This window comes from Marmota marmota, unplaced genomic scaffold (assembly GCF_001458135.2).
Source record: "Marmota marmota marmota unplaced genomic scaffold, marMar, whole genome shotgun sequence".
Lineage (NCBI taxonomy): Eukaryota > Metazoa > Chordata > Mammalia > Rodentia > Sciuridae > Marmota > Marmota marmota.
The window spans coordinates 6,145,802-6,158,217 of NW_026000185.1; the positions used below are offsets into that span (position 1 = coordinate 6,145,802).

Consider the following 12,416-nt stretch of genomic DNA (forward strand, 5'->3'; position numbering starts at 1 on the left):
TCTTCCCTCTGTTGTCCTGTGTTCACAGGACACTGTTCCTGTTCTCTCAGGACAACCTAGGTCCTTGGTACAGATGTCCTCCTGCCATACTCACACAACAGATATTACCATGTATGTCCTCAACACTTTCAAGTTGGATACACTAAAATTCTACTTTGTAACTATCACCTTTGGATATTCTGCTTCCACTGCTCTGACTTGAGGTGCAGGGACCCATGAAGTCCTTGCCCTGGGCAAAATTAACTGGTTATGTTGCCAGCAATGGAGGCTGACTATGGTTTATTCTTTTAAATTGAGTTATAATCCACGTAACAAAATTTACCTTTTTAAAGTGTACAGTCCAGTGGGTTTTTGTATATTCACAGGTTGTGCAACTTTCACCCTAGAAAGAGACCCCATACCTACTAGCAGTCATCCCCTATTTCTCTCTCCTGAGCCTCTGGAAACCACTAATCTACTTTTTGTCTGTACACATTTCCTATTCTGGACATTTTACATAAATGAACTCATACCATATGTGACTTCTGGATTCTTGCCTAGTGATTTCCAGGTACATCCATGTTGTAGCATATACCATTTCTTTTTATGGCTGAATAGTATTCCATTGTGTGGCTGGATGGCATTTTGTCTATTCATTCTACCATGTTATTTCTTGGGGTGTGTCCCCTGTAAATCTTTTAGTTGTTCCTTTTCCAGTTTGGAACAGTCAGGTTGCTTGTAGCATACTCGGATGCAGATCTAAATCAGGAAAGCCTGACTAGAATTCTTTTTCTGGTACTGGGAGTGGTGGTGCACGCCTATAATCCCAATGGCTTGGGAGAAGGATCATGAGGCAGGAGCATCATGAGTTCAAAGCCAGACTCAGCAACTTAGCAAGGCCCTAAGCAACTTAATGAGACCCTGTCTCTAAATAAAAATACAAAAAGGGCTGGGAATGTGTTTCAGTGGTTGAGTGCCCCTGGGTTCAATCCCTGATACCAAAAAAAAAAAAAAAAAAAAAAAAAAAAATCTGGGTTACTCCTCAATTTTGGACAACTGAGTCACCTCTTCTCCAATGACATGTTTCTCAGGGACCTTGCTTCCTCAGATCCTCATCTTTCTTATCCTACATCCTTCTATACTTTTGGGCTTCAGCAGATTCAGTAAGAGCAATCACCCAAGACCCTTGATTCCCAAATTCCCAGCCCAGTGATTAATGACAGACATTTCTGGATGCAGTGGTACACACTTATAGTCCCACTACTCAAGAGGCTGAAGCAGGGAGACTGTTGAAACCCAGGAGTTTGAGGCAAGCAGGGGCAACATAGTGAGACCCATCTCAAAACAAATCTAAAACAAAAAGCCCCACAAACACTGAAATCAGACCTACTCCTAATTCAAGGGATGTTTAATAGTTGTGCTGTAGAGTTCTTTCAACTCTGAACTTGCATGGTTTTCTTCTAAAATGAGAACAATATGCTAGGTGTGGTGGTGCATGCCTGTAATCCCAGCTATTTGGGAGGATGAGGCAGAAGTATGATAAGTTCAAGACCAGTCTCAGCAACTTAGAGTCTGTCTTTAAATAAATAAATAGGCTGGGGATGTAGCTCAGTGATAGAGTATCCTGGGTTCAATCCCCCATATGGCAAAAAATAAGTAAATAAAATTATATTACAGTGGAATGGAAGAGACTGTTTATAAGTCATATCTGTAAGGACTTGATTCCAGAATTTTTATAGAATTCTTACAACTGAACAATAAAAACAATCCAATTAAAATCGGGAAGATGTTTTAAATAGTCATATTTTCGAAGCAGGTATACTAGTGGCCAGTAAACATATGAAAAGATTTCCAACATCATGAATTATTAGGGAAACGAAAATCAAAATCACAAGATACCAATTCACACTCACTAGGATGGCAGTAATGAAAAAGACAACAAGTACTGGGGAAACTGGGACTCTTCACATACTGCTGGTAGGAATGTAAGATGATGCAGCCACTTGGAAAAATTTGGTACTTTCAAGAAGAGTTAAACATAAAATTACCACATGACCCAGAAACTCCACCTCTAGATATACACCCAGGAGAAATAAAGACATAAAAGCTTATGTATCAATGTTCTTAGCAGCCACAAAGTAGAAACCCAAATGTCCACTAATGATGAATGGACCAACAAAGCGTGGTCCATTCATACAATGGAGTATTGTTGGCAATAAGAATAAAATCCTAATGATACAACATGGGTGACCTTGAAGACATTATGCTCAGTGAATGAAGGAGGGGGTCTTGAGATGGGGCCAGAGCAGAGAGTGATTGCTAATGGTTTAGGGTTTTGTTTTGGGCTGTTGAAAATGTTCTAAAGTTAGACTGTAGTGATAGTTTCATGAATACACCATAATCATTGAACTGTACACTTTACATGAATTTTCTGATATGTGCAGAAAGATAGCATTTCTGTTTCAGAAACAAAGGAGGAAATTTCAACATGTCTGTCATAGTCAGGAGTTGCTGCTAATTTAATGGGAGTGATAATGGTATTATGGGATGGGTTTACAAGTCCTCATCTGCTATAGATGGAAAATACTCTTCAGAAAGGTTTATGATGTGGGTACCCCACATCATGAGTTATGGCCATACACTCTCCTCATCTCTCTGAGGGTGACAGTGGCCACATATCTGGAGTAGGAGTTACCTCCACCCTGACACAGGTAGATGCTAGGCAGGGCCTGGAGAAGATAGCAGAACCTAATGGCAAGGGCTGCACATGGGAGGAAAAAGGAGGCCCTTTTATTATTCGGGGGGTGCTATAAACAGAAGCTGGTTGCATGCTAGTGGGTCAGAGTCCTGCTGAGGCTCTGGGGCACTATGCATGGGCAAGGAAGCCAAGGGGAGCCCTCCATATGAATATAGTACCCAGGGGCCTTCTTCCAGGCCACCTGATCTTTCCTGCCACTGCTTGCCTGGAGGTGAACCTTATACCAAAGGAAAACGAGTCCGGGATAAGTCAGTCAGCATCAGACTTGACTTACTCTGGAAAAGAATAGTGTTCAGAGCAGTGATTTTGACACATTTATTCAAGGTCCACCACTAAACGTGTACCCAAAGACATGAAGATTAGACAATTACTAACGGGTAATATGAAGAGAGGAAAAATGCCAAGCAGCAGAAACTCTTTTAAGAACAATCCCTATGCCTACCTTTATAAATAAGAGAACTGGAAGTTCCTTCTCTTTCAGAAAATCCTTTTTGACCAATCAAGTTTACTCAATACAGATATGGGTGGGTGGTAGGTTGAAACACGGCCCCCCAAATATATCCACATCTTAATCCCTGGCACCTGTGCATGTTACCTTATATGGCAAAAGGGACCTTGAATATATTATTAAGGATCTTCAGATCATCCTGGTAGGCCCAATATGACAACAGTCCTTATAAGAGGAAGGAAGGAGGGCCAGTGTCCAAGAAGGCAACACAATGGAAGAGAGGGGGATTCATCCTGAAGAAGGAGGAAGAGGTCACAACCCACAGAATGCAAGTGACTACTGAACCTGAAAAGGTCAGGGAAACAGACTTACTCTCAGCGTCTCCAGGAAGACCCAGCCCCAACCACAGCTTGATTTCAGCTGAGTAAAACCAATTCTGGACTTCTGACTTCCAGAACTATAGAAGTTTCTTTTGTTTTAAGCCACTAAGTTTGCAGGCTTTGTTACAGCTCCAGTGGGTAACTAATACAGATGTGACCAGCACTTGGAAGTTATTAATAGACAACATACATTTGGCCTGGAGAAGGGCAGGGAAAGGAGGGAATGTGAGACGCAAAGCCTTTAGCTAGTGACAGGCTGCAGCATGGAGTGAGGTGAGGAGCAGGCTGAATGCTGAAGATAAAATCCTTCCATGACTTAACATAGCAGTTGGGAAGGGGATCTGTGATTAGAGCCTTCAGGGCCAAAAAAGCTGGACTTTCTGTAAGTCTCTGGATAAACTATCACCAGGATCTCTGAATTCAGGTAGAAGTATGGGCCCTGAGGTTGGGGCCTCAACTATTCAACTACTGAACATTTATTTATTTTGACTAAGCATGGGCCAAGTTCAAAAGCTGAAATGATGGAAAACACAGTTCTTGTCTTGAAAGGGCTGCTAAGAGTGAATGGCAGTTTCCCTATCCTGGGATCACTGACATGCTCAGCCAGGTGGCTGTTGTGGGCACTGTCCTGTGCCCTGGAGGATTCGTGAGCTCCACCTGCTAGAGGCCAAGAGAACCCTTCCTCCCCTGAGTCACAACAACCTGAAATGTCTCTATGCATTGCCAGATGTCCCCTGCAGGGCAAGAATGCGGCCAGGTTGAGCAAGCCCAGCTTATGGAGTCTAGCAAGGAAGCTGACCCATGATTACAAACCAATTTTTCCCTGGGATTTGCATAGGCAGCTCTTGTGAGATGGAGGAGGGAAGATGGAGTGGAAGGCAGCAGGAATAAAAGGTAAAGAAACTGTGTGTGCAAAGGTGCTGAGTGAAGACCCTCAAGTGTGCTCTCATTCCATAGCAGTTAAGAGGAACATAAGCTTCTTTGGGGCAGAATCCTGTATGGTAGTGATCTGATACTGACATTTCAGGAAGACTGCTACCTGCTCCTGTTTCTGCATGAGGCAGTGCACCAATCTGCCAAAAGGCTCCTCAAACTAAGGAGCAGGCTGGCTTGCCTGGGGTGACCTCGAATTATACACTGTTTTAATTTCTACTTTGAGAAAATAAGCGGTGGAATTAGATGACCTCCCAGGCCTAGTTCTGGGATTCTTAACATTTTATATAAATATATTTTGTCATTTAAAAAAATGCTATGGAGGGGCAATTTATATATCATAAAATTAATTCATTTTGATAACTTTTTGCAAAGTCGCTGAGTTGTGCAGCCATCACTGTAATCCAGTTTTAAACACTATTTTCTTTTCACTGGTTCTGACAGTTTTAAAGCTCATGGCCTAGGTAACAAAGGAGAGCATGCAGAACCCCCCTTACATTTCTGAGCACTTAATCCATCACTTCCTTCTCACCATGGCTTTTCCCTGTCTTCTGGGTTAGGGTTGTTGCAGATGTGTGGAATTTCTTTTTCTAAATCAAAGGTGTGTAATATAAAAGATCCCTTTTTTATTTTGATAAAAGCACCATGTGCTGGCTTGGAAATGCTCCTCGCACACAGGCACATACTCAGGTTCTTTGTTATAATCAGCTAGGCATTTACAGAAAGAGTACTAGGGGATTCATTTTCCAATGAGTGTTACCTTGAAATTGTGGAGAACTGCTCAAGTATGCAGATGAAGATATGATGTGGAATGGCAGCAAATGCACAACTCTCTATGGAATTCACCTTTAACATATTTAGAGGATAAGTAATGCCACGGGGAGGGGGGGGGTAACAGCAGTGGGGGGTCACCTATGGGGTCATCCTGATTCTCCCTCAGAAGTTATTCCCCATTCTCTGCAGATACTGCAGTACTCTTTGCCCCAGTACCCAGACCTGCCATCTCTTCACCCTGTCACTCTGTGCAGTGGGTCCTGGACAGCCTTTCTGGGGGCTCCTCACCAGCCAAGCGTACACCATCACTCCCCAAGGGCCACTTGGTTTCCCTGTTAAGTCATGTAATCTGATTTACATGTCAGTAGGGAAGGAGGTATACGAAGCCCTTCCCTGTGACTGAAACACTCCTCAGTTCCCATGGTGGAGCCTATGGTGTTGGTGGAGGTTTGAGCTTTGGCGAAAGCTTTTCCCACACTGGCTGCACTGGTATGGCTTCTCTCCAGTGTGGATCCTCTGGTGCAGTTTCAGGGTCGACTGCCGTCCAAAGCAGTTTCCACACTCTCCGCAGGTGTAGGGTCTCTCTCCTGTGTGCACTCTCTTGTGTCGCTTCAGTTCCGAATTCCACGTGAAGCTTTTCCCACAGTCATCACATTTGTAAGGTTTCTTCGCAGAGCGGGTTGGCTGGTGACCAAGACGCTGCAAGCGACTGCTCAAGCTTCTTTTAACTCCTTTACTCTTCTTCAGCTCTCTCAGGGGGTGACTTTTGAGGGGGCTGCTGATGTATTCCAATTCCCTGCAATGTCTCTGGTAGTGAACAAACGGCTTCTGAGCATTTGGGGGGCTTACCTGCCTCCGAGACAACCGGGGCTCACTCATGTTTGCCCCTCGTGGCTCAGGGCTCTGCAGACCATTCCCTTTGGATCTGCCAGTTGACACTGCACATGGCTTTGCTCCTTTAGCTCCTTCCTGTTGTGGATTTTCCTTGTTGTCACTCCTTATTCTGGGGGCCTCTATAATTAGAAAGAATACTCTTCATTTTCCACACTTAGAAGAAAAAATGTCAGTAAAAGAGATATGAAATGTACAGTGTGGATTCTCAAAGATGCCTCTGCTGGCAACTTGCATTAGACTCCTGAGGGTGGGTACTCACTAACAAGCAGGCTCCCAGCCACCCCCCTGCTGAGTCAGCATCTCTGAGGCTTGGACCTGCAAATCTGTACAGTAATAGGCTCCTGGGGTGTTCTGATTTATATTAGAAACCAAGTTCTCCAATTCTTTTCCTCCTTCCTAAGTTTAGGAAAAAAGGAACAGGGAAAAGGAAACCCACTGGAACTGAGCATCAGCTAATAGATGAAAGAAGGAAGGGAGTTGACATCTTATTTATTTATTTATTTTCTTTTGATGGGGTCTTGCTATGGATGCTACCCAAGCTGGCTTCAAGCTCCTGAACTGGAGCAAGCCTCCTTCCTCAGCCTCCCAGGTAGTTGCGACTCCAGGTGAGTACCAATGTGCCTGGCTGAGAGTTGCAGTCTTAGCATTGCAAACAGTTATCTGGACAAATACTCCTCATTTACATGAACATGATCAAAACCCTCTTCAGAGGATGGTTAATCCAGTGACTGGTTTCTGTAATTACAAAGGTGATAGCATGACTGGAATATGGACCAGATGTGTATTCTGGTCACAGAAACTTCCCACCATGGACTGCCAGGACTGAGGATCAGGATGGAAATGCCCTGGCACAGCTCTTGGGAAGCTGCGGATATTGAGCAGGGCTACCCAATAGGAGCTCTTCTGAGGTGCAGAATTTGTGTGTGTGCTGTTCAACAGGGTGGCCACCAGCCACATGTGACTGTGAGGCTGCTAGTATTTGAAATGTGGCTAATATACCAGAAGAACTGGATTTTTAAATTTAATTTAATTTTAATTAACTTAAATTCAAGTTTAAATAAGTAGCTCAAACAAATACAATCAATTGATCATCAAGGTTCTTAAGATAATTCAGTGAAGAAAGAATCGTGTTTTCAATAAATGACATTGGGAGCACTAAATTTCCACAAGCAAAAGTGTGAAGTTTGATTCTGCTATTTGTCTCCCCATCACCAAATTAGCATGCCGACAATCCATAGTGCAGTGGTGCTGGGACATGGGCATCTGGGATGCAACTAGGTTATGAAGATGGACCTTGTGAATGTGATTAATGTCCTTATAAAACAGGTCAAAGGGAACTTATTTATCCCATTTTCAGCCATGTAGGGAAACATTGCTATCTGTGATGAATGGGCCCTCCCTGACATTCTAAGTGCTGGTGCCTTGACCTTGGATTCCCCAGCCTCTGGAACTGTGAGCAATAAATTTCTGTTGTTTATAAATCAATCACTCAGTCTAAGGAATTTAGGCTAAATGGACTAATAGACCTCTATCTTATACAATATATAAAAATTTACTTGAAATGGACCAGCAATCTAATATAAGAGTTAAATCCTATCTCTGAAGAAAGCATATCTATATCTTTGCAGCCTTGCTTTAGGCAATGGTATTTTAGATATGACACCAAAAGCACAAGCAAAGAAAAACAGAAATTATACTATCAAAATGGAAGACATTTGTGCTTCACAGGATAGTAAGGACAACCCACAAAATGGGAGGAAACAATGGGAGTATTCAGAATACATAACTCTTAAAAACTCATTAAAAAGACAACCTAAGTTAAAAATGGGCTAAGGCTCTGAAAGATACTTCTCCAAACAAGATAGACAACTGACCAATAAACACACAGAAAGCTTCTCAACATCATAATTCATTAGGGAAATGTAAATCAAAACCTCAAGAGGATACCTCTTCACACTAAGATAGCTATATTAAAAAAGACTGATGATAACAAGTGCTAATGAGAATATGAAGAAATTAGAACCTCATAATCTGTTGGTGGGAATGCACAAATACTTTGGAAAAATGGCCTGGTAGTACCTCAAAAAGGTTAAAAACAGAGTTAGCTATGACTTAGCATTTCCATTCCTACATACACATCCAAGAAAAATAAAAACATATGTCTACATAAAACTTGTACACAAATGTTCACAGCAACTTTATTTATTTATTGATGGTGCTAGTTATTGAACCCAGGGCCTTATGCAGGCAAGGCAAGCACTCTATTAACTGAGCTGTATCCCCAGCCTGCAACATTATTTTTAATAGCTAAAAGGAGAACCACAAAGTCCACCAACAGGTAAGTTTTAGATAAAAATGTGGCCTATTCATACAATGCATATAATTCAGCCATACAAAAGTAAGGATCTATGCTACAACACGGACAAAACTTGATAGCATCATGGTAAAGAGGTCAGTACAAACTGCCTTGTAGTGTATAAGTCCTTTTATAGGAAATATCCATAGAATAAGCAAATCTATAGAGATAAAAAAAAAGATTAATTGTTGCCAGGGCTATGAGGAGGTATAAGTGGAGAGTAGTTGCTATGGGTAATGGGTTTCTTTTTGAGATGATGAAAATGTTCTGGAATTACACAGTGGTGACAGTTGTACAACTCTGTAGGTATATTAAAACCCACTGAACTGTGTACTTTAAAGTGTGAATTTATAATATATGTATTATATCTCAGTAGTATAACTTAAAGGGCCACAAGTGGCTAGTTGCTACTATTATATTAGACAGTGCAGCTCAGAAGGATCTTTGACATGAGGAACATGGGATTCCACCCTTCTAGGGATAAAATGAAAGGAGACACAAGCCAGCACATGCATACCCACTGTCTCTGCTGAGAGAAGGGAAAGTGTGGTCCACCTTGTTCAGGACCATGAAGGCTACATTATGGGGCAGGACCTCCACAAGGGTCAAAAGCTTTTCTTCCCAAGTTCCAAAAATAATCAAAACAAAATGCAATGGAGTGAATGTTTATGTTCCCCCAATTTCATCTATTGAAACCCTAACTCCCAAGGAGGTGGCATTAGGAGGTGAGACCTTTGCAGGTGATTATAAGGGCTTTGCTCTCACGGGAATGCAATTCCTGCCCTTATGAAAGAGGCCTGAAGGAGTTTGCTTGCCTACTCTGCCATGGAATGTGAAGACATAGAGAAATTGGTAGTCCACAACCCAAAATAGGTCCCTCATCAGAACCCAAACATGCTGGCAGTTTGGTTTTGGACTTCCTAGCTTCTGGAACTGTGAGAAATGAACTTTTGTTGTTTCTATGCTGCCTATTCTCTAATATTTTCTTATAGATGCCTGAACAGACTACAACACAAAGTTTCTCCCTAAACACAGCAAATGTTAAAGAAACAGAGCTGTAGTCTTCTTGGAATCACCCTCTCTAATCTGCTGGCTGTATCCTGGAGTCACACAAGACTGACCAGAATGTCACTGTTATAATAGCACTGTGTAGAACAGGGCCAGCAATTATACTGGTATTGTACCAGAGGCAGATAGGGCAATAGACACAAGGGTTTAAAGCACAAAGGATATCACAGAGGAGGAGGAAAAGGAATAATATGGAGTGGGGCTTTTTCTCTACTGGGCAGAACATTCTTTAGCATGGGACCATGGAAATTCATCTGTGGTTATATCTAGATCTATCTTTATCCTACGAAGCTCTGAAAGGGACAGAAAAGTAGATACTAGAATAATCCTACTATGCATTGGATAGCCAAATATTCATTAACAAAATGATAAAAGCATACTTATTTGTAGTTCCACTACCACTGTAATTAGTGGAGTCTTTAGGGAATAAATATCAATACACATAACATTAAAAACCTGGGAATAAATATCAATACACACACACACACACACACACACAGTCTATAACTTTGCAGAATGATAAGATGCTTTCATGGAAGGAAAGAGCAGATGAGAGGGAGAGAGAAGGCAGAGTGTTACCTGTCCCAGTCAATATGGGAGCTGGTTCCTGGGGGAGTGGGGATTTCTCCCAGTGACGGGGGCTCAGCCGGTCATGAGGTCCTTCCTGGGAAGGCTCCACCAGAGAGCTCTCCCTGAGATCTCTCCTAGGAATTTGTGGTTGGAAGTCTGGCAGTTCCTGTTCTCCAATCTGAGATCCAGTTTTCTCCAACAGCACCTTCTGTCCCTGCATACAAACGGCCACCTAGGAACAAGCCCCATCCATTAACACTCCAGTTAGGACCAGCTGAGAGCAGCTTTCTTGCCCACTGCTGTACAATAACCCCTTTACCTTGGGAACTTCTGCTCATGGCCCGGAGGTTAACTTTATAGAGACCATTGAAACGCTCACAGGAAGCAAGGGAAGGGAACACAGAATGAGGCAGCTTCACAGCATCCAGTACTTTCTGACTGCCTATCCTCAAGCATGGGCCTTTAACAAGGCCTGGAGTTGAAAGTCATCAGAAGAGAGCTGGCACCAATGGGTCAGTCATGACACTGGCCCATCAAATTCCCTCCCCACACTCCTCTCACCTCTCAACTTCTGTTGGAAACAGGCCATATAGGAACAGGAATCAGTATGGTGAGGGAACATTAAAAAATCATTTTAATATTTTTTTTCTGCCAAAGACTCCTATCAGGGAGGTCCAATAATAGTAGGGGTCTAAAAGAACTGCCCCACCTGTTCCCATTTTCCAGAGTAAATATGTTTGCTTCCTGCTTAGGCCTTGGCTGGGGTCTGGCTTGGGGAATGGGATGGGAAAGAATAGCAACACTAGGCAAGTGAGCTGTAACCTCCTGATTCAGAGACAACAGGGCAGACACACCACTGGAAAAAAATTCATTGAAATTCCCCCCAAGTCAGCTGATCTTTCCAATAATTCTGATTGTAGGAATGAATGGGGATTAGATCTATCAGCAGAGATTCAAGAACCTTAATCTCCCTCCCCTCATATTGGTGATTGAAACCAGCAAGGGTCCCTTGCATGCTTAGGCAAGCACTCTGCCATTGAGCTACATATCCCTAGCCTTTGAACCTTAAAGCTACTTTCTGGGACTTGCGGCCCACAATGGAATGAAAAAGCAGAGCACCTTGGTGCTCTACTTCCTCACTGGATGTCAGTAGCTAGGTTTTCTGAAACTTATTAGAAGTTGCAGGGGGTTCCCAGCTAGAGGCTGGAAGTAACTTTTAAAAATCTCCTGGACTCTTAAATAGGGAGGGATCCAGAGATAAACAGTACAAAGATGACCAAAAAAAAAAAAAACCACAAAAAAAAAAAAAAAACCCAGGGGACCATAACAGAGGACTCTCCTTACCCACTGCTTTGGTTTCTTGGATGCTCTGTGAAAATCTTCTACCAGGGTTACAATCTCCTTGCTGCTCATTGGACATCGATGCCTGACCCGAGCCTGGATTTCCGGGGGCAGGATGATTAGGAACTGTTCCATCACCAGGAGCTCCAAAATCTGCTCCTTGGTGTGCAGCTCAGGCTGCAGCCACTGCCGGCAGAGCTGTCGGAGCTGGGAGAGTGCCTCTTGGGGTCCAGTCACCTCTTGATAACGAAACCGTCTGAAGCTTTGTCGGGAGAGCTCAGGATCCGGGAAGTTTTTTTGCAGAGTAGGTGTTCGTTTCTCTTCTAGCTTTGTTATTATGTGTCTTTCTTGCTTGGAGGAAGCCTGAGTCTGGGAACTCAAAGTTATCTCCATTTTAGCTGCCATTTTGGGGGGCTCAAGAAAACAACTTCTCTCTCCTTGTAAACTGGTCAAGCCTTTGGGATCATGACCCTGGAGAAGTCTCTCTGAATGCTAGAAAGATGGTAGAAACGAAGCTCCTCCGAGATGTTGGGAAGGACGATTGCAGAGACAAGGCCTTATTTGCCAACCCTTTCTCCAGACAACCTTAATACGGTCCTGGGAGGGGGTCTGTGTTTCCGTCAGTTTGTAAAACTGTCTTGCAAAGGAGAAAAGTCATAACGTCCTAAGGGCACTGGGAAAAAATATTTCCTTTATTTCGGTAATAAGCACACAAGTCTCCGACGAGAGGCGAAATATAATCTAACGGACAGGGACTGGAATCCCCAGGAAAAGTTCAAGCCGTCTTACAGGTAGCTCGCTCCAACTCTCCCGCATCCCGGCTGACGCCGACCGCGAGCATCCTGCGGGGAGCAGGCCCCGGGAGGCCCCATCGCTGGCCGGGTGGCCAGTGCGCCCGGAGTCTGCCCACGCGAG

At 43.3% G+C, this 12,416-nt stretch overlaps 2 protein-coding genes across 2 annotated transcripts in view; one reads left to right on the forward strand and one right to left on the reverse strand.

The window, feature by feature from the left end:
• Znf597 (zinc finger protein 597) overlaps positions 1–12,416 on the forward strand; it is a 42,681-nt gene that overhangs the window by 18,844 nt on the left and 11,421 nt on the right. The window lies entirely within an intron of this gene.
• Positions 1,765–12,410, reverse strand: Znf174 (zinc finger protein 174). Its single transcript, XM_015490825.2, has 3 exons — positions 11,505–12,410; positions 10,170–10,392; positions 1,765–6,285 (listed from the first exon to the last, which is right to left on the reverse strand). The coding sequence occupies exons 1-3, from the start codon at positions 11,904–11,906 to the stop codon at positions 5,684–5,686; spliced, it is 1,227 nt and encodes a 408-aa protein (XP_015346311.1). The 5' UTR covers positions 11,907–12,410; the 3' UTR covers positions 1,765–5,683.

Coding starts and splice junctions, on each gene's coding strand:
- Znf174 (XM_015490825.2), bottom strand. CDS start 11,906: ATGGCAGCTAAAATGGAGATAACTTTGAGTTCCCAGACTCAGGCTTCC. Junction 10,393..11,504: donor CCAAGAAACCAAAGCAGTGG/GTAAGGAGAGTC, acceptor GCTTGTTCCTAG/GTGGCCGTTTGTATGCAGGG. Junction 6,286..10,169: donor TCCCATATTGACTGGGACAG/GTAACACTCTGC, acceptor TTCTAATTATAG/AGGCCCCCAGAATAAGGAGT.